The following is a 19,018-nucleotide window of genomic DNA, read 5'->3' as shown; positions in this document are numbered from 1 at the left end:
GAGATCTTTATGACACACACAAACACTTGCCAAAATGTAGACCTGCACCTGCAAGAGCTGGCGCTGGGCCAGACACACACACACACACACACACTCTGCGTCATGACAGATTAGCCCTACTTGTCTAATAATGTCTCCACTAGCATGGCAACAACAGCTGCATAAATGACAGGCTGGAGACAGGGAAAGAAGGGAGAGAGAGAGGAAGAGAGAGAGAGACAGAAATAGAGGCTGTGGAGTGAAGCGCTAACTGGGGGATTCTACCTGAGTCAGCTGCAGTATGGGATGTCCTGTAATCCCCTTTCTGTCTCCCCAGTCCTCCCCTCTCTCCCCCTTTTCTCTCTCTCCGTCTCTTCTACAGTTGGGATTCAACCAGGGGTCATCCCAGGGTCAAACCTGGAACATCACCATCACGTGACTTGTGTCCATCATGTGTTCTATTTCAATCAGGAGAGACCTGGGATGAGTGAAAGATGTTTATTACAGACTAATAAATGTACTATGGTGTTTGGAGCTTGAACCCCACGGGGAATTATATAGATCAACGGGCCCCTGCCCAACGCCCGAAGAAGAATCCCCCACGGAGTCCACTGGTGGAGGTGGCGGCAGCCGACGACCAATCGAGCCGAAGACTGAGACAGGAACCGGGCGGCGACGGGGTGGTGGAGGGTCGCGCACTTGATAGCATGAACAAACTACACAGTTTCAAGTGACGCCATTAATTGATAGCAGGAGCGCTAATCGACCTGAACCCCAGTGACCGCCCGACCAGGGAACGGGGGAAGGTAGGGCGTTCTTAGCGGGGGGAGTGAGTAGTGTACACTACGATTATGCCCGAGTGCAGGGATCGGTCTTGCCTGTCTGAACTTGCGCAAGCTTCATTAGTGATAGGATTGTAGCGTGTGTGTGTGTGTTGGGTGTGTGTGTGTGTTTGCTCCTCCCTGGTTGGTGATGACAGACTAGGTGGTGCTCTAACTCCACAGGTTGCTCTTTATAGCAGCAGCAGCTGATGTTAGAGTGCCCCCTGTGGACAAGAAGGAGTAGTGCATCCCAACAGAAATAACATGGCTCAACTCTGCCTCTGTGTCTGACTGTGTGTTTTACACACACAGTTGTGTGTTTTTACATGTGTGTGTGTGAGGAGGGGAAGGGAAGGAGAGGAGGGGAGAGAGGGGAGAAGGAGTTTTGTGCGTGTGCGTGTGTGTGTGTTTGTGTGTGTAAAACACAATAGAAACACCATTATTGAAGAAAATAATTTCTTAAATGTATTTTTCACAATCTATGTATATATTAAGCTTATATCTAACAGTATAGCAAAAGCAGGTGATCGAAACCAAAACACTACAACATACATGTATTTTGTTTTAAACAAAGTTCTTCAGTAGTCACAATCAGTTAACAGCTATCAGATAGCATCTTGCCTAATACTTGAATCAGCTTACTAGCTTTCTGTAACCAACAACAGCAAACTAACTGAGCATCAGATATCATTAGCCGCTACATGTATTGTCAGTACACACATTTTGTGTGTGTAGTGTGTGTGTGTGTGTGTGTGTGTGTGTGTGTGTAGTGTGTGTGTGTGTGTGTGTGTGTGTGTGTGTGTTTGTTCACATGCGTCTGTAGTTGTAGATGACTTGCTGACAGTTGGGACAGCGATGTTCCACGTCCAAGCAGGAGTCGACACAGAAAGGGATCAGACAGAAGGGCCAAATCCTGGAGAGAGAGAGAGATGTTTTTAGTGTCCCATGTACACGTGTTTGTGTGTTCATGTATGTGCACGCATATCTTTGGTGTGTGTGTGTCTGTGTGTGTGTTCACTCACAAGAGGACACCCAGGGAAGCACAGACCACCCAGGCGAGGGTTCCAGGTGTGTGTTTGGTCTGGGTCAGAACCCGGACCTGGCACCGAGGACACTGCATCTGACCAGGAACGTCTGAAGGCCCCGGCTGAGTCATCACCACCATTGGCTGCTGCTGCACCACCATTGGCTGTTGCACCACCATTGGCTGTTGCACCACCATTGGCTGTTGCACCACTATTGGCTGCTGCACCATCATTGGCTGCTGCACCATCATTGGCTGCTGCACCATCATTGGCTGCTGCACCATCACTGGCTGCTGCATCACTGTGAAAAACCAGAACTAAGACTTCAGAACCAGATTTGAACCAGAACCAGACCAGAGAACCCATAGAACCAGGGTTCTACCCTGAGAGCGAGCAGAGCAGAGGAGGGACACAAAGCACAGCATAGTCTCTCAGTTTCAGCCTGGCATCGTGTGTGTGTGTGTGTGTGTGTGTGTGTGTGTGTGTGTGAGTGTGTGTATGTCTTACCAGAGGTTTGTGTGGTGCAGACCTGAGTAGAAGAGTACATTCCTGGAAGAAAAATCAGAAGTATAACACACACACACACTATAACACACACACTGTAACACACACTATAACACACACTCACTGTAACATACACTACAACACACACACTATAACACGCACATACACTGTAACACACACACACTATAACACACACACTCTAACACACACACACACTGTAACACACACACTGTAACACACACACACTATAACACACACACTGTAACACACACACTATAACAGACACGTGTGTGTGTGTATTAGGGATGTTACTAGATGGTGCTGAGGTGTTGGGCTGAGTAAGAGGATATAGTGGAGGCTCAAAACCTTAAAAAGAAAGAATGTGTGTGTGTGAGTGTGTGGTAGTCCTCACCCGCTTGGGCAGAAGGATAGTCAGACACACACACATAAACACACAGAAACACACACACACACATAAACACACACACACAACGCCAGAGTGTTCCTATTGAGGCAATGAGGCATGTTTTCGGATGGTTTGTTTTGGAACCAGTGTAACTGGTCAGACAGCATAGCCTCTCTTCAGCCTGGCATCGAGGGTGTGCCAACTGTTCATTTGTGTGTGTGTGTGTGTGTGTGACAGAGAGAGAGAGAGAGAGAGAGAGAGTGTGTGTGTGTGAGTGAGTGAGTGAGTGAGAAATTGTGTGTGTTAGATCTGTCTTGTGACATCCAAGTGGAATAAGGATGTACTGTGTGACAGAACTGGGTCCAAAAGAGATTCTGTGGAAGCCAATATCAGGACACCAGTTCATTCTCAACAATGACCAGAAACTATTAGAATACTTTCAATCAGGGGCATAGCCAGAATAATCTTATTGAGGCCTACCCGTGGCTACGCCCCTGCTTTCAATCCTCATTCCATAGCAGATATGATCACATTGTTTTGCATAGCAGCCAAACAAACACTCTTCAGCACTTGTGAGGAGAAAACACGGTCCTTCAACCTGTGACGACACCAAGTTCAGCTTCAACCTGGAAACATGCTTTTCTTTTCAGGTCTACGAGTAAAGTCAGATTATCACCATCTACACCAGACTTTAACATTCTGATATCACGGAACAGCATCAAATAAAAACTCTCAGACACACACAGACGTCTCCTATCTAAAACAACTACCATATTTTTCGGAAAATAATCTGAGTATAAACCGCACTGGAATATAGGCCGCAATTGATACAGGAACAATGATACCAAGCAATGCTCGAGTATAGGCGATCTTACAGCATGCCGTTGTGTAACACACTTCGAAAACGAAAGTAAGTATCGTATTTTCCGGACTATAAGTCGCTCCGGAGTATAAATCGCATCAGTCAAAAAATGCGTCATGAAGAGGAAAAAAACATATATAAGTCGCACCTGACTATAAGTTGCAGGACCAGCCAAACTATGAAAGAAAGTGCGACTTATAGTCCGGAAAATACGTTAAGTGCGTAATGTATGTTTTCTATTGCCCGGGAATTAACTCATATTTAAATAGCATTCACGAAAAAAGTGTTTCTGCTGTTGTTTTGTTATAAAAACGTTCTATGAGCCGCATCGAAATATAAGACGCACCACCACAAGAAAAATTTAAAATCTGGGTATAAACCACGGCTTTATTTCCGAAAAATACGGTATTCATCTAAGGTCTCTCATTAACACAATTTCCTCTATGCTGAAGGAAATTCCCTACAGAGATCCACTCTGACCCCCTCTCCCCAGCCCAGCTATGCCCAGCTCGGTGCCCCCTAGCCTGGCCACAGTCAGAGCCTCAGCCCCTTACCTTGGTATGTCCTGGTGGAGGAGGAGTAGAGAGGTGTTACTACCTGCGAGCTCAAGAGACACTGAGACTGTGAGATGAGGGAGAGATATAGAGTGTGTGTGTGTGTGTGTGTGTGTGTGTGTGGTAGTCCTCACCTGCTTGGAGAGGATAGGCTGGGCAGAAGGATAGTCAGACACACACACATAAACACATGGTATGTTTTGACACCAGCGTGACTAGTCAGACAGCATAGTTTCTCAGTTTCTGCCTGGCATCGAGGGTGTGCGACTTACAGTAAGTAAAGGTTCATTCCCCCCGAGGCAAGTAGCCTGGAATCAAACCGGCAACCTTCTGATTAATAGCCCGCTTCCCTAACCGCTCAGCCATCTGGCCCCCTTACAGCTCATACAGCTCTCTCTAGGTCAACACACACACACACATCATAGCCTTCCACGCAGCCTATCATAGGCTCCGGTGTTTCATCTCACATATTCATTTGGAACGACCTGGTCGACCGTCTCGGTTTGGAACTTGTCCAACTAGTAACCAGGCAACGCAGTCCAAACACACACAAGGTGCCAATTTCTCCAGCATCAGCGTCCGATATTATGCTGCTCGGTCAAACTTTACAATATTTCTACGGGCTGCGTTGTTTCTAATATTATACATCACAAACTCAATACCAGATGTCGGAAATGGCAGAACTTTTGGTGTCCAGGCCTCATTTTGACAGCCGGTATGTGGCGCAAGAAGGGCAGCCTCTGAAAGACCCCGAGGCGATGGGAGGGGAGGGGAGGGGAGGGGAGGGGAGGGGAGGAGAGAGAGAGAGAGAGAGAGAGAGAGAGAGAGAGAGAGAGAGAGAGAGAGAGAGAGAGAGAGAGAGAGAGAGAGAGAGAGGGAGGGAGAAGGAGGAGTTGTCTTTGTGTGTGTGTGTGTGTAAAACACAAGAGAAACACCATTATTGAAGAAGATAATTATTTACATTTATTTTTCACAATATATGTATATATTAAGCTTATGTCAAACAGTATAGCCCAATCAGGTGATAGGAACCAAAACACCACAACATACATGTATTGTGTCTTAACCCTTGTGTTATCTTCGGGTCATTCTGACCCTTCAGTCATTGTGACCCACCGTCATATTGCGACAACTTTACCGCATACAAAAACAAAGGACTGCCTGCCGGACTGCCTCAGACCCCCCACATTGCAAAGGTTAAAAGAAAATGCTTTTTATTTGTTTTTGTATTGGGTAAAGTTGTCGCAACACAATGATGGTTCGTTGTGAACACATTAAGCAGCACATTAAACAAAGTCCTTCAGTAGGCAGAATCAGTTAACCGTCATCAGATAGCATCTAGCCTAATACTTGAATCAGCTTACTAGCTTTCTGTAACCAGCAACAGCAAACTAACTTAGCATCAGATAGCATTAGCCGCTACATGAATTGTCAGTACACACAGTGTGTGTGTAGTGTGTGTGTGTGTGTGTTTGTTCACATGCGTCTGTGGATGTGAATGACTTGCTGACAGTTGGGACAGCGATGTTCCACGTCTTGGCAGGAGTCGACACAGAAAGGGATCAGACAGCAGGGCCAAATCCTGGAGACAGAGAGATGTTTTTAGTGTCCCATGTACACGTGTTTATGTGTTCATGTATGTGCACGCATATCTTTGGCGTGTGTGTGTGTGTCTGTGTGTGTGCAGGTGTGTGTGTGTGTTCACTCACAAGAAGACACCCAGAGAAGCACAGACCACCCAGGCGAGGGTTCCAGGTGTGTGTTTGGTCTGGGTCAGAACCTGGACCTGGCACCGAGGACACTGCATCTGACCAGGAACGTCTGAAGGCATCGGCTGATGCATCACCACCATTGGCTGCTGCTGCATCATCGCCTGCTGCTGCATCATCGGCTGCGACACCACTGTGCAGAGAACCACACCTCAGAACTCAGAACCAGAACTAAGACTTCAGAACCAGATTTGAACCGAACCAGAACGAGACCAGAGAACCCATAGAACCAGGGTTCTACCCTGAGAGCGAGCAGAGCAGAGGAGGGGGGCGCAGTTAAGGGTTTAGAGTCCACAGGTGCAACCGACCAAATAACAGGATTCTTTTTACACCTCACACACACACCTCACACACACACACACCTCACACACACACACACACACACCCAAGGTCAGTAGTTCTGTTATGGGATGAGAAAGTCACTGCCATGGCTACATGTTAAACAGAATGTTCCAGATTCTTCTTACGTAAAGAAGAAGAAAGTTTGGTACTGGTCTTAGAGCAGTTAACTCACTTCCTTATTGGTATAACACCTGTTATCATACCCTGAACCAGGAAGGTCCACTGTGACATGTGTGTGTGTGAGAGAAAGAGAGAGAGAGAGAGAGAGAGAGAGAGAGAGAGAGAGAGAGAGAGAGAGAGAGAGAGAGAGAGAGAGAGAGAGAGAGAGAGAGAGTGTGAGAGTGTGTGTATAAGACTGTATGTATGAGTGTGTGTGCGTGTGTCTCACCAGAGGTTTGTGTGGTGCAGACCTGAGCAGCAGAGTGCATTCCTGGAAGAAGAATCAGAAGTATAACACACACTGTAACACACACTATAATACATACACACTGTAACACATACTATAACACACACACACTGTAACACACACTATAACACACACACACACACTGTAACACACTCTATAACACACACTGTAACACACACACTATAGTGTGCACACACTATAACACACACACACTATAACAAACACACATTGTAACACACTGTAACACACACACTGTATCACACACACACTATAACACACACTATAACACACACACACACACTGTAACACACACTATAAGACACACACATTGTAACACACACTATAACACACACTGTAACACACACACTATAGTGTGCACACACTATAACACACACAGTATAACAAACACACATTGTAACACACTGTAACACACACACTGTATCACACACACACTATAACAAACACACACTATAACACACACACACACACACACACACCGTAACACACACACTCACTGCTATGTGTGTCAACACCCCTGGTTAGCTTGTGGTCCCTTTTACTGGATCAGGGGACTGGTTATACAGCAACTGAACTTGTTCAAAATCACTTTGACCTGTGTGTACATGTGTGTATGTGAGAGTGTGCATATGTGCTCTTTAATGACAGCACTTCTCCCGCAAGGAAATGATCGTCTAAAACAAATATTTTGTATTTTCCCCTGGACTACATCCTGTGTGTGTGTGTGTTGTTACCAGGTTGTGCTGCAGCATATTGGGCCACAGGGTACATTTGGGGCTGATAACCTGGTAAAGAAACAAAGATTTACATTTAGTCATTTAGCGGACGCTTGGTTGCAAGTAGTTGCAAGATGTTGGTTGTCTATGTCTGTGAATGTCAGTGAACATGTGTGAGTGAGCGTGAGTGTGTGTGTGTGTGTGAGTGAGTGAGTGAGTGAGTGAGTGAGTGAGTGAGTGAGTGAGTGAGAGTGAGAGTGAGTGTGTGTGTGTGTGAGTGAGTGAGTGAGTGAGTGAGTGAGTGAGAGTGTGTGTGAGTGAGTGAGTGAACATGTGTGAGTGAGTGAGTGAGTGAGTGAGTGAGTGAGTGAGTGTGTGTGAGTGAGTGTGTGTGTGTGAGTGAACATGTGTGAGTGAGTGAGTGAGTGTGTGTGTGTGAGTGAGTGAACATGTGTGAGTGAGTGAGTGAGAGTGAGTGTGTGTGAGTGAGTGAGTGAACATGTGTGAGTGAGTGAGTGAGTGAGTGAGTGAGTGTGTGAGTGAGTGAGTGTGTGTGAGTGAGTGAACATGTGTGAGTGAGTGAGTGAGTGAGTGTGTGTGAGTGAGTGAGTGTGTGTGAGTGAGTGAACATGTGTGAGTGAGTGAGTGAGTGAGTGAGTGAGTGAGTGAGAGTGAGTGAGAGTGAGTGTGTGAACATGTGTGAGTGAGTGACTGAGTGAGTGAGTGTGTGTGAGTGAGTGTGTGAACATGTGTGAGTGAGTGACTGAGTGAGTGAGTGTGTGTGAGTGAGTGAACATGTGTGAGTGAGTGAACATGTGTGAGTGAGTGAACATGTGTGAGTGAGTGAGTGAGTGAGAGTGAGTGTGTGTGAGTGAGTGTGTGTGAGTGAGTGAACATGTGTGAGTGAGTGAACATGTGTGAGTGAGTGAGTGAGTGAGTGAGTGAGTGAGAGAGAGTGAGTGTGTGTGAGTGAGTGAACATGTGTGAGTGAGTGTGTGTGAGTGAGTGAACATGTGTGAGTGAGTGAACATGTGTGAGTGAGTGAGTGAGAGTGAGTGTGTGTGTGTGAGTGAGTGTGTGTGAGTGAGTGAACATGTGTGAGTGAGTGAACATGTGTGAGTGAGTGAGTGAGTGAGTGAGTGAGTGAGTGAGTGAGTGAGTGAGAGTGAGTGTGTGTGAGTGAGTGAACATGTGTGAGTGAGTGAGTGAGTGAGTGTGAGTGAGTGTGAGTAAGTGAACATGTATGAGTGAGTGTGAGTGAGTGAGTGAGTGAGTGTGAGTGAGTGTGAGTGAGTGTGAGTAAGTGAACATGTGTGAGTGAGTGTGAGTGAGTGAGTGAGTGAGTGAGTGAGTGAGTGAGTGAGAGTGAGTGTGAGTGAGTGAGAGTGAGTGAGTGGCAGTTCTCACCTGCTTGGGGAGGATAGACTGGGTTTGTGGGGGGGGGTCCAGGGTAGGGGGGAGGGTTGAAGTCCTGGGGGGGGGCATGGCTCTTCTCCATACTTGTAGGGGGAGGGGGAAAGAGGGGGGGGAGGGGGAAAAGAGAGACAAAGCGAGGGAAAGGGATGATGGATGGAGTTATTATCATACTGAGTCAGACACACACACATACATACACACACAGAGAGACATACATGTAAACATCACAGACACATACACATAAACACACACACACAGACATACATGTAAACACACACACCGCCAGAGTGTTCTATTCTCATTCTGAAATGAGACACGTTTGTGGATGGTATGTTTTGACACCAGTGTAACTGGTCGGACAGCATAGTTTCAAATGAGGATGTAGTGTGTGACAGAACTGGGTCCAAGAGAGGGAGAGTCTGTGGAAGCCAATATCAGGACACCAGTTCATTCTCAACCACGACCAGAAACAATTAAACAATTTGAATACTTTCAATCCTCTTTCCATAGCAGATATGATCACATTGTTTTGCATAGTGGCCAAACAAACACTCTTCAGCACTTGTGAGGAGAAAACACGGTCCTTCAACCTGTGACGACACCAAGTTCAGCTTCAACCTGGAAACATGCTTTTCTTAATTTCAGGTCTACGAGTAAAGTCAGATTATCACCATCTACACCAGACTTTTGTAAATTGACATTCTGATATCACGGAACAGCACAAAATAAAAACGATCTCAGACACACACACACACATACACAGACGTCTCCTATCTAAAACAACTAAGGTCACTCATTAACACAATTTCCTCTATGCTGAAGGAAATGCCCTACAGAGATCCACTCTGACCCCCTCTCCCGAGCCCAGCTATGCCCAGCTCGGTGCCCCCTAGCCTGGCCACAGTCAGAGCCTCAGCCCCTTACCTTGGTATGTCCTGGTGGAGGAGATGAGTAGAGAGGTGTTACTACCTGCAAGCTCAAGAGACACTGAGACTGTGAGATGAGGGAAGGAGAGAGGAAGGGAGAGAGATAGAGAGATAAAGAGGGAGTGACTGAGAAAGAGAGAGAGAGAGACTGAAGAAGTGCTGAGTGCTCACCAGATTCCTATCTTATCTGCATTACAGGCTGAAGTGGTTCCTTCTCATTCATTTCTCTCTAGGTCAACACACACACACACACACACACACACATGTACGCACATACACATGATACATTGAGTCATCATTCTTAAGAAACAAGTTCTCTGACTGCAAATGTTTCCACAGCTACGTCACTAGACGCCAGGAGAGTAGATTTGTTTTCACATGTGGGTGTGTGAGATTTGTATGGGGAGGGCGGATAAGGAAATACATTCAGATTTTCAGAGAGTTCTAGGGAATTCATCCCAGCGCCGGTTGGAAGCGCGGTTTGAAGGTTGCACATTTACGACGTTAGACTGGTACGCGAGTCACAAGTCCAACTGAGCTACTTTCTAGTGAACTCTTATCAGCAGTTTTTGAGTGTGTGATTGTATGTGTGTACTTCCACGCAGCCTATCATAGGCTCCGGTGTTTTATCTCACGTATTTATTTGGAACGACCTGGTCGACCATCTCGGTTTGGAACTTGTCCAACTGGTAACCAGGCAACGCAGTCCAAACACACACAAGGTGCCAATTTCTCCAGCAGCAGCGTCCGATAATACGCTGCTCGGTCGAACTTTACAATATTTCTACGGGCTGCGTTGTTTCTAATATTATACATCACAAACTCAATACCAAATGTCGGAAATGTCAGAACTTTTGGTGTCCAGGCCTCATTTTGACAGCCGGTATGTGGCGCAAGAAGGGCAGCCTCTGAAAGACCCCGAGGCGACAGTCAAGGAAGACTTTTACCCGTCCTCTGGGCTAGCGACCGCGGGATTCCGGTCCGCCAAATACACCACGGAAGAGTGGCACTCCAACAACTATTCCATCCTCCACCAAGCCGTTAACGACCGGAACCATGCCGAGAAGATTTGCCTCGAGTCGAAAGCTTTCAGCTCGGCGGCGGAGGCCGAGAGTCTGCGCGCACAGTCGGAGGGCACGCGGCACCTGGGAGAGAGACTACAAGACATCCACTTCTGGAAGTCCGAACTGCAGCGGCACATCGAAGAGCTGGTGGCCGAGACGGACCTCCTTCTGGGGCTGAAAAGACGTCTGGAGAAGGCGCTGGACACCACAGAGATACCCTTCGCCATCGCCACCGACAACCTGAGCTGCCGGGAGCGGCGGCTGGGACCGGACCTTGTCAAAGACCGCGTGGAGGAGGAACTTATCAAGGTGAGATACTGTAACTGTTGTGTCTGTTTATCAGTCTAACCCGTATACGATGAATATGTACGTGCTTGAGTGACACAATTCAGTTTGAGTTTATAAATTGAGTTGGTGTGTGTGTGTGTGTGTGTTTGTGTGTGTGTTTAGGAGGTGGATCTCATCAAAAGCATCCAGTCGCTGCTGAAGAGAACTCACAGTCAGGTCGTCAGTCAGATTAAGTGAGTCACCAGCGGGATCACTGTTCAGTAGCGCCCTCTAGCGGTAGAAAAATGAACACAACTTGTGGTCAATTTCTCTTTTCAATATTGCTTGCATATAGCCCAACTAGTTGTAGAAATGCAGTCAGTGTGGGTGTGTGTGTGTGTATATATATGTGTGTGTGTGTGTGTGTATGTGTGTGTGTGTGTGTGTGTATGTGTGTGTGTGTGTGTGTGTGTGTGTGAGCCAGGAGTAACAGGGAAGCTAAGCAGACCCTGGAGCTGGACTGGTCTGATAAGGAACAGGCCTACAGCCTTGATGAACAGTGTGGCCGCTTGAACAACATGAGCTCACACACACAGTACCACGCCAGCTCTGCTGCAGCACAGGACCAGTGAGTACACACACACACACACAGTACCACGCCAGCTCTGCTGCAGCACAGGACCAGTGAGTACACACACACACACAGTACCACGCCAGCTCTGCTGCAGCACAGGACCAGTGAGTACACACACACACACACAGTACCACGCCAGCTCTGCTGCAGCACAGGACCAGTGAGTACACACACACACACAGTACCACGCCAGCTCTGCTGCAGCACAGGACCAGTGAGTACACACACACACACAGTACCACGCCAGCTCTGCTGCAGCACAGGACCAGTGAGTACACACACACACACACACACACACAGTACCACGCCAGCTCTGCTGCAGCACGGGACCAGTGAGTGCACACACACTCCTGTCTGCCCCCCCCCCCTCCCCCCCAGGGTGAGTAACGGCAAGGCCTGGGTGAGCTCCACGCGGGCGGGCGTGGCGGGGGCGTTGCGTGAGGAGCGGGCCAGCGCGGAGCTGCGGGGGCTGGGGGGGCGCGTGCTGCTGGACACGGCCGAGGACCTGCGCGCCCAGAGCAGCTGCGTGGAGCGAGCCTTCAGCCACCGCTGCCAGGAGATCAGCCTCGCACATAGCCAGCTGGAGACACACCTGGGGGAGGTAGGAGGGGAGACCTGGGGGAGGTAGGAGGGGGAGACCTGGGGAGGTAGGAGGGGAGACCTGGGGAGGTAGGAGGGGAGACCTGGGGAGGTAGGAGGGCAGACCTGGGGAGGTAGGAGGAGGAGACCTGGGGGAGGTAGGAGGGGAGACCTGGGGAGGTAGGAGGGGAGACCTGGGGAGGTAGGAGGGGAGACCTGGGGAGGTAGGAGGGGAGACCTGGGGAGGTAGGAGGGGAGACCTGGGGGGAGGTAGGAGGGGAGACCTGGGGGGAGACCTGGGGAGGTAGGAGGGAGAGACCTGGGGGAGGTAGAAGGTATGTCAGAGTGTCTGTGAGTCCAAATGAAAGAGAAGGACTGAAAGACAGTGTGAAAGTAGACTAATTTGTATGTGTGTATATTTGCATGTGTGTATGTCTGTGTGTGTGTGTGTGTGTAGGTCCTGCAGCAGGTGGGGGCCCAGGAGAGGAGTGTGTTGTCCCTGCAGCAAAGTCTCCAGAACACCCAGCCCCCGCTGAGGGTGGCCCAGACCAGGCTGCACCTGCGCTCCTTCAGGCCCCACATGGAGCTCTGCAGAGACCCGCCCCAGCTCAGGTACTCACACACACACACGGACACACACACACACTTTACACTCTACCTTAATTTCCCATCCCCCTTCCTCCTTCCCACCCCCCTCTCACCCTTTCTCTCTCCTCTACCTTCATCCCTCTCCCCCCTTCCCACTTCCTCCTCCTCCCATCCGCACTCCCCCCCAGCCTGGTGGAGGAGGAGGCCCAGATCCGGGCCAGGAGGGACAGCCTGCAGCAGCAGCTGTCTGGGGCGCGGGCCTCGCTGGCCTCCCTGGAGCAGAGCCGCATGGCTCTGGAGAAGGACCTGGGCTGTAAGAGGCACTCCCTGCTCATCGACCTGCACAAGTGCCTGGCTCACCGTGCCCGCTACCCCTCCGTCACCGCCCTGTCGGGACACTGAGGCACCGCTCACACACACACACACACTTGTCTGTGTGTGTTGTGGTGTGTGTGATTGATATATGATGCCCATGTGATAATGCTGGGCTGTAGTGTGTGTGTGTGTGTGTGTGTGTGACAAGGGTGCTGTAGTGTGTCTGTGTGTGTGTGGTTGTCTTTAAATGTTTTAGTTCAGGACAAACTAGGTTTTTGTGATGTGTGGCTTCCCAGCTGTGTGTGGTGTCTTGTTGTGTAGTTGCTGCTGTTTTGTAGTCAGTAATAAAGCGTGTGTGTTCCCCTGGAAGACGGCGTGCAGTACCTGTGTCTGGCCAGGCGGGGGCGGGGGTGAGCCAGGGTCTGCCTCAGGTAGCAACAGGTCTCTGTGAAGAAGAGATCTGCTGTTCACTGACATGGAACAGCCAATCACAGCAGACGCCTCGTCAGCGATGCATGATGATCCACCGCAACAATGGTTGTGTGTTAGTGTGTGTGTGCATGTGCTCGTGTGTATATCTGTGTGTGTGTCTGTGCTCGTGTGTGTGTGTATATTTGTGTGTGTGTCTGTGCTGTACACATGTGTGCATGTAGGTGCTACCCTAGTAGTAGCTCCCTGTCTCCCTCTCTTTCTCTCTCCCTCTCTCTTTCTCTCTGTCTCTCTCCCTCTCTTTCTCTCTCCCTCTCTCTCCCTCTCTCTTTCTCTCTGTCTCTCTTTCTCTCTCCCTCTCTCCCTCTCTTTCTCTCTCCCTTTCTCTCTCCCTCTCTTTCTCTCTGTCTCTCTCCCTCTCTTCCTCTCTGTCTATCTCCCTCTCTTTCTCTCTGTCTCTCGCCCTCTCTTTCTCTCTGTCTCTCTCTCCCTCTCTTTCTCTCTGTCTCTCTCCCTCTCTTTCTCTCTGTCTATCTCCCTCTCTTTCTCTCTGTCTCTCTCCCTCTCTTTCTCTCTCTCCCTCTCTGTCTCTCTCTGCTGTCCCTCGACTCAACCTCCTGTAGCGCCTCTTTCATCTCCACCTCTCAAAGTAACACACACAAACACGCACACACAAACACACACACACTCTCGTGTCTGTCAGGAAGGAACTGCATCACATCTGAAATGTCGTGAGGATCAGAGCCTCGCCTCAAAGGCTTCTGGGAGTCTTTGTGATTGGCCACCGTTGGAGTGGAAAGATATCCGAGTCGTCTCTGTGTCCGACTCCTCCGTGATCTCCTCCCCCACCCCCACCCCCACCCCTCCCCCACCCCCCACCAGAAGACCCTGCACCCCTCCACTCAATCACCTGAAAAGACTGCCACCACCACACCCCATCCTCCCTCGGTCTGACAACCAGAGGGCTGAGACTGGCTTTTGTCTTCCTGGTGTCAACTCACACAAAGGCTTGGAGCTGTGTGTGGGCTGGGAGTGTCTGTGTGTGTGTGTGTGTGTGTGTGTATGTGTGTGTGTGTGTGTGTGTGTGTGTGTGTGTGTGTGTGTGTGTGTGTGTGTGTGTGTGTGTGTGTGTGTGTGTGTGTGTGAAAGAGAGAGACAAAGTGTGCGTGGGAGCGTGTGTAGGTGTGAGATGTTGCTGATGAAACTTATAAGGTGTTTTTCATAACAGTCTGATCTCATAATATCCTGGTTGGATTTGGTTTGATGTGTAGATAAGTACAATATGTGTGTGTTGTGGAATTGAAGAAAATAAGAGAGGAGGCAGCAGAGGGGAGGGAGAGGTGAAGAACACAGGCTGAGAAATAGACAAAAAGAGAAACGGGCAGAGTTAGAAAGAGATGGAGAGAGGGAGGTGGAGAGACCCAAAGACAAACGGGTTGTGAGAGAGACAGGCCAAAAGAGAGAGAGATGGAGGGAAAGGGAAAGAGAGAGATGTGTATGACAGTGAGTCGTGTTTCCCAGCTCCCAGATCTCTGAGTGAGCGTGTGAGAGGTGTGTGTGTGCTCTCTCTGTGTGTGCGTGTGTGTGTATGTGTGAGAGGTGTGTGTGTGGGCTCTCTGTGTGTGTGCTCTCTCTGTGTGTGTGTTTGTGAGTGTGTGTGTGTGTGAGAGGTGTGTGCTCTGTGTGTGTGTGTGTTTGTGTGTGTGTGTGTGTGTGTGTGTGTGAGAGAGAGAGAGAGACAGAGAGAGGATGTGTGTGTGACATAATAGAGACAGTATAATTCAGTATAATTCAGTTGGCTCTGGGATTTCTGGTCATTAGATTGTGGTTTCTGGTACCGAGTAATGGTAATGATTTGATTTGTGTGTGTGTGTGTGTGTCCTGGGTTAAGCATGGTTAATATTGATGGGGTTTTGGACCTCGATTACTCAGCAGATTTGCACGGTTGGTCAATCCCAGGGAGAGATAACACACACCCACACACACAAATGCACACACACACACCCATGCACACACACACACACACAGTGCCTCAGGTTGGTTCAGAGACAGCCTCACTGTCTGCAGTCACGTAGGCTACAGGAAATACTGTCCACAGAACAACATGCTACGCTTATATGCTGTAGTGGAGGAGAGGAGAGAGGAGAGGAGGAAGGGAGGAAAGGGAGGAGATGAACAAGGGAGGAGGATAGGAGAAGAGGGGGGTGGAGCAGGAGGAGAGGGGGGTGGAGCAGGAGAAGAGGGGGGTGGAGCAGGAGAAGAGGGGGGTGGAGCAGGAGAAGAGGGGGATGGAGCAGGAGAAGAGGGGGGTGGAGCAGGAGAAGAGGGGGGTGGAGCAGGAGAAGAGGGGGGTGGAGCAGGAGAAGAGGGGGGTGGAGCAGGAGAAGAGGGGGATGGAGCAGGAGAAGAGGGGGATGGAGCAGGAGAAGAGGGGGGTGGAGCAGGAGAAGAGGGGGTGGAGCAGGAGAAGAGGGGGGTGGAGCAGGAGAAGAGGGGGGTGGAGCAGGAGAAGAGGGGGGTGGAGCAGGAGAAGAGGGGGGTGGAGCAGGAGAAGAGGGGGATGGAGCAGGAGAAGAGGGAGATGGAGCAGGAGAAGAGGGGGGTGGAGCAGGAGAAGAGGGGGGTGGAGCAGGAGAAGAGGACACACTTAGACACACACTGTTGTTAAGTTGTGTGTGTGTTTGGATCCAAGGTGAGAAACGTGTTCGGATCTTGAGATCTGGTGAAGAGATCACACCTGAGGCGTTGCCACGGCGATGGTGATGAGGAGGAGACACAGAGCTGGGAGATGAACGGCAGAATGAAACGATGGAGAGACAGATAGAGAGAGAAAGAGAGAGATATATATATAGAGATAGAGAGGGAGAGAGAGAGAGAGATACATAGAGAGAGAGAGAGAGAGAGAGAGATAGAGATAGATAGATAGATAGGGCGAGAGAGAGAGGATTAAGGACCCCCAACAGAAACACAACTAGAAGAAGAGTCTCATCCTTCCATCCTGTCATCCCTCCGGCCCTCACAACCCCTCTCCTCTCTCCTCCCTTGTCCTTCATACCTGTAGGGGAGGATGGAAGAGAGGAAGGAGGAGAGGAGGAGATAAGTGCAGGGTGGAGGAAGAGAGGAAGGAGGAGAGGAGGAGATAAGTGCAGGGTGGAGGAAGAGAGGAAGGAGGAGAGGAGGAGATAAGTGCAGGGTGGAGGAAGAGAGGAAGGAGGAGAGGAGGAGATAAGTGCAGGGTGGAGGAAGAGAGGAAGGAGGAGAGGAGGAGATAAGTGCAGGGTGGAGGAAGAGTGGATGTAAATGATGAGTGTTTGGTCTCTGTGCATGTCTGACATCCCTAGAGGTTTTAACGCCCTACTTTGATAATTAAGGGAGCAGCTGTATAATTAATCTGTAGTCCTCCCGTCATTTCACTTCCTCCCTTTTCTCCTCTCCTCTCTTCTATCCTCACTCCTCTCCACCCCTCTCCTTCCTCCCTCCCTACCTCCCTCCCTCCCACACTTGTACACACCCAGACACACACCCAGACACACACCCACGCACACAGACACACACCCAGACACACACTCAGACACACACCCATGCACACAGACACACACCCAGACACACACTCAGACACACACCCATGCACACAGACACACACCCAGACACACACTCTGTCCGAAGTCTGACTCCATCCGGAGACAGTTGAAAACCTTAAAAGTTACAGAGATAAACGATAAGACATCATCAAACGCCCCCAGATCCACACCATCCTCCCTCCAGATCCACACCATCCTCCCCCAGATCCACACCATCCTCCCCCAGATCCACACCATCCTCCCCCAGATCCACACCATCCTCCCCCAGATCCACACCATCCTCCCCCAGATCCACACCATCCTCACCCCAGATCCACACCATCCTCCCCCAGATCCACACCATCCTCCCCCAGATCCACACCATCCTCCCCCCAGATCCACACCATCCTCCCCCAGATCCACACCATCCTCCCCCAGATCCACACCATCCTCCCCCAGATCCACACCACCCTCACCCCAGATCCACACCATCCTCCCCCAGATCCACACCACCCTCACCCCAGATCCACACCATCCTCCCCCAGATCCACACCACCCTCCCCCAGATCCACACCATCCTCCCCCCAGATCCACACCATCCTCCCCCAGATCCACACCATCCTCCCCCAGATCCACACCATCCTCCCCCCAGATCCACACCACCCTCACCCCAGATCCACACCACCCTCCCCCCAGATCCACACCACCCTCACCCCAGATCCACACCATCCTCCCCCCAGATCCACACCACCCTCACCCCAGATCCACACCATCCTTCCCCAGATCCACACCATCCTCCCCCCAGATCCACACCACCCTCACCCCAGATCCACACCATCCTCCCCCCAGATCCACACCATCCTCCCTCCAGATCCACACCATCCTCCCCCCAGATCCACACCATCCTCCCCCCAGATCCACACCACCCTCACCCCAGATCCACACCATCCTCCCCCCAGATCCACACCACCCTCACCCCAGATCCACACCATCCTCCCCCAGATCCACACCACCCTCCCCCCAGATCCACACCATCCTCACCCCAGATCCACACCATCCTCCCCCAGATCCACACCATCCTCCCCCCAGATCCACACCATCCTCCCCCCAGATCCACACCATCCTCCCCCAGATCCACACCATCCTCCCCCCAGATCCACACCACCCTCACCCCAGATCCACACCACCCTCCCCCCAGATCCACACCACCCTCACCCCAGATCCACACCATCCTCCCCCCAGATCCACACCACCCTCACCCCAGATCCACACCATCCTCCCCCAGATCCACACCATCCTCCCCCCAGATCCACACCACCCTCACCCCAGATCCACACCATCCTCCCCCCAGATCCACACCATCCTCCCCCCAGATCCACACCATCCTCCCTCCAGATCCACACCATCCTCCCCCAGATCCACACCATCCTCCCCCCAGATCCACACCATCCTCCCCCAGATCCACACCACCCTCCCCCCAGATCCACACCATCCTCCCCCCAGATCCACACCATCCTCCCCCCAGATCCACACCATCCTCCCCCAGATCCACACCATCCTCTCCCCAGATCCACACCACCCTCACCCCAGATCCACACCATCCTCACCCCAGATCCACACCACCCTCACCCCAGATCCACACCATCCTCCCCCAGATCCACACCATCCTCCCTCCAGATCCACACCATCCTCCCTCCAGATCCACACCATCCTCCCTCCAGATCCACACCATCCTCCCCCCAGATCCACACCATCCTCCCTCCAGATCCACACCATCCTCCCCCCAGATCCACACCATCCTCCCTCCAGATCCACACCACCCTCACCCCAGATCCACA

General features: G+C 50.7%; 3 protein-coding genes across 4 annotated transcripts; 1 reads left to right on the top strand and 2 right to left on the bottom strand.

Moving 5' to 3' along the window:
• Positions 1–1,239: 1,239 nt before the first annotated feature.
• Positions 1,240–9,825, bottom strand: LOC134016491 (cell death-inducing p53-target protein 1 homolog). 2 transcript variants are annotated; one of them, XM_062455854.1, is made up of 6 exons: positions 9,766–9,825; positions 4,152–4,177; positions 2,642–2,695; positions 2,333–2,374; positions 1,823–2,126; positions 1,240–1,713 (listed from the first exon to the last, which is right to left on the bottom strand). In XM_062455854.1, exons 4-6 carry the CDS (start codon positions 2,370–2,372, stop codon positions 1,608–1,610), a joined length of 450 nt encoding a protein of 149 aa, XP_062311838.1. In that variant the 5' UTR covers positions 2,373–2,374; positions 2,642–2,695; positions 4,152–4,177; positions 9,766–9,825; the 3' UTR covers positions 1,240–1,607. The 2 variants fall into 2 exon arrangements, with proteins under 2 accessions (XP_062311838.1, XP_062311837.1); XM_062455853.1 differs by lacking the exons at positions 2,642–2,695; positions 4,152–4,177; positions 9,766–9,825 and adding an exon at positions 3,216–4,122.
• On the bottom strand, positions 5,438–8,915 carry LOC134016490 (cell death-inducing p53-target protein 1 homolog). The gene is made up of 5 exons (XM_062455851.1): positions 8,810–8,915; positions 7,421–7,471; positions 6,651–6,692; positions 5,861–6,053; positions 5,438–5,733 (listed from the first exon to the last, which is right to left on the bottom strand). The coding sequence occupies exons 1-5, from the start codon at positions 8,898–8,900 to the stop codon at positions 5,628–5,630; spliced, it is 483 nt and encodes a 160-aa protein (XP_062311835.1). The 5' UTR covers positions 8,901–8,915; the 3' UTR covers positions 5,438–5,627.
• A 376-nt stretch (positions 9,826–10,201) lies between the features above and the next one.
• Positions 10,202–13,542, top strand: tekt4 (tektin 4). Its single transcript, XM_062455850.1, has 6 exons — positions 10,202–11,117; positions 11,259–11,329; positions 11,560–11,703; positions 12,088–12,310; positions 12,746–12,900; positions 13,065–13,542. Exons 1-6 carry the CDS (start codon positions 10,578–10,580, stop codon positions 13,276–13,278), a joined length of 1,347 nt encoding a protein of 448 aa, XP_062311834.1. The 5' UTR covers positions 10,202–10,577; the 3' UTR covers positions 13,279–13,542.
• Positions 13,543–19,018: the final 5,476 nt, after the last annotated feature.

The sequence above is a fragment of the Osmerus eperlanus genome, unplaced genomic scaffold (genome assembly GCF_963692335.1).
Source record: "Osmerus eperlanus unplaced genomic scaffold, fOsmEpe2.1 SCAFFOLD_122, whole genome shotgun sequence".
Classification (NCBI taxonomy): domain Eukaryota; kingdom Metazoa; phylum Chordata; class Actinopteri; order Osmeriformes; family Osmeridae; genus Osmerus; species Osmerus eperlanus.
Note: the sequence above shows the minus strand (reverse complement) of the source record. Positions and strands in the feature narration are given on the sequence as shown.

Excerpts from the sequence above, each read along its gene's own strand:
- LOC134016491 (XM_062455853.1), bottom strand. The coding sequence starts at position 3,246 with ATGAGGATTGAAAGCAGGGGCGTAGCCACGG. Across the intron at positions 2,375-3,215 it reads AAGCAGGGGCGTAGCCACGG|GAATGTACTCTTCTACTCAG; the intron begins GTAGGCCTCAAT and ends TTTTTCTTCCAG. Across the intron at positions 2,127-2,332 it reads CTGCACCACACAAACCTCTG|TGATGCAGCAGCCAGTGATG; the intron begins GTAAGACATACA and ends GGTTTTTCACAG.
- LOC134016490 (XM_062455851.1), bottom strand. The coding sequence starts at position 8,900 with ATGGAGAAGAGCCATGCCCCCCCCCAGGACTTCAACCCTCCCCCCTAC. Across the intron at positions 6,054-6,650 it reads CTGCACCACACAAACCTCTG|TGGTGTCGCAGCCGATGATG; the intron begins GTGAGACACACG and ends TTCTCTGCACAG. Across the intron at positions 5,734-5,860 it reads GCTTCTCTGGGTGTCTTCTT|GATTTGGCCCTGCTGTCTGA; the intron begins GTGAGTGAACAC and ends CTCTGTCTCCAG.
- tekt4 (XM_062455850.1), top strand. The coding sequence starts at position 10,578 with ATGTCGGAAATGTCAGAACTTTTGGTGTCCAGGCCTCATTTTGACAGC. Across the intron at positions 11,118-11,258 it reads TGGAGGAGGAACTTATCAAG|GAGGTGGATCTCATCAAAAG; the intron begins GTGAGATACTGT and ends GTGTGTGTTTAG. Across the intron at positions 12,311-12,745 it reads TGGAGACACACCTGGGGGAG|GTCCTGCAGCAGGTGGGGGC; the intron begins GTAGGAGGGGAG and ends GTGTGTGTGTAG.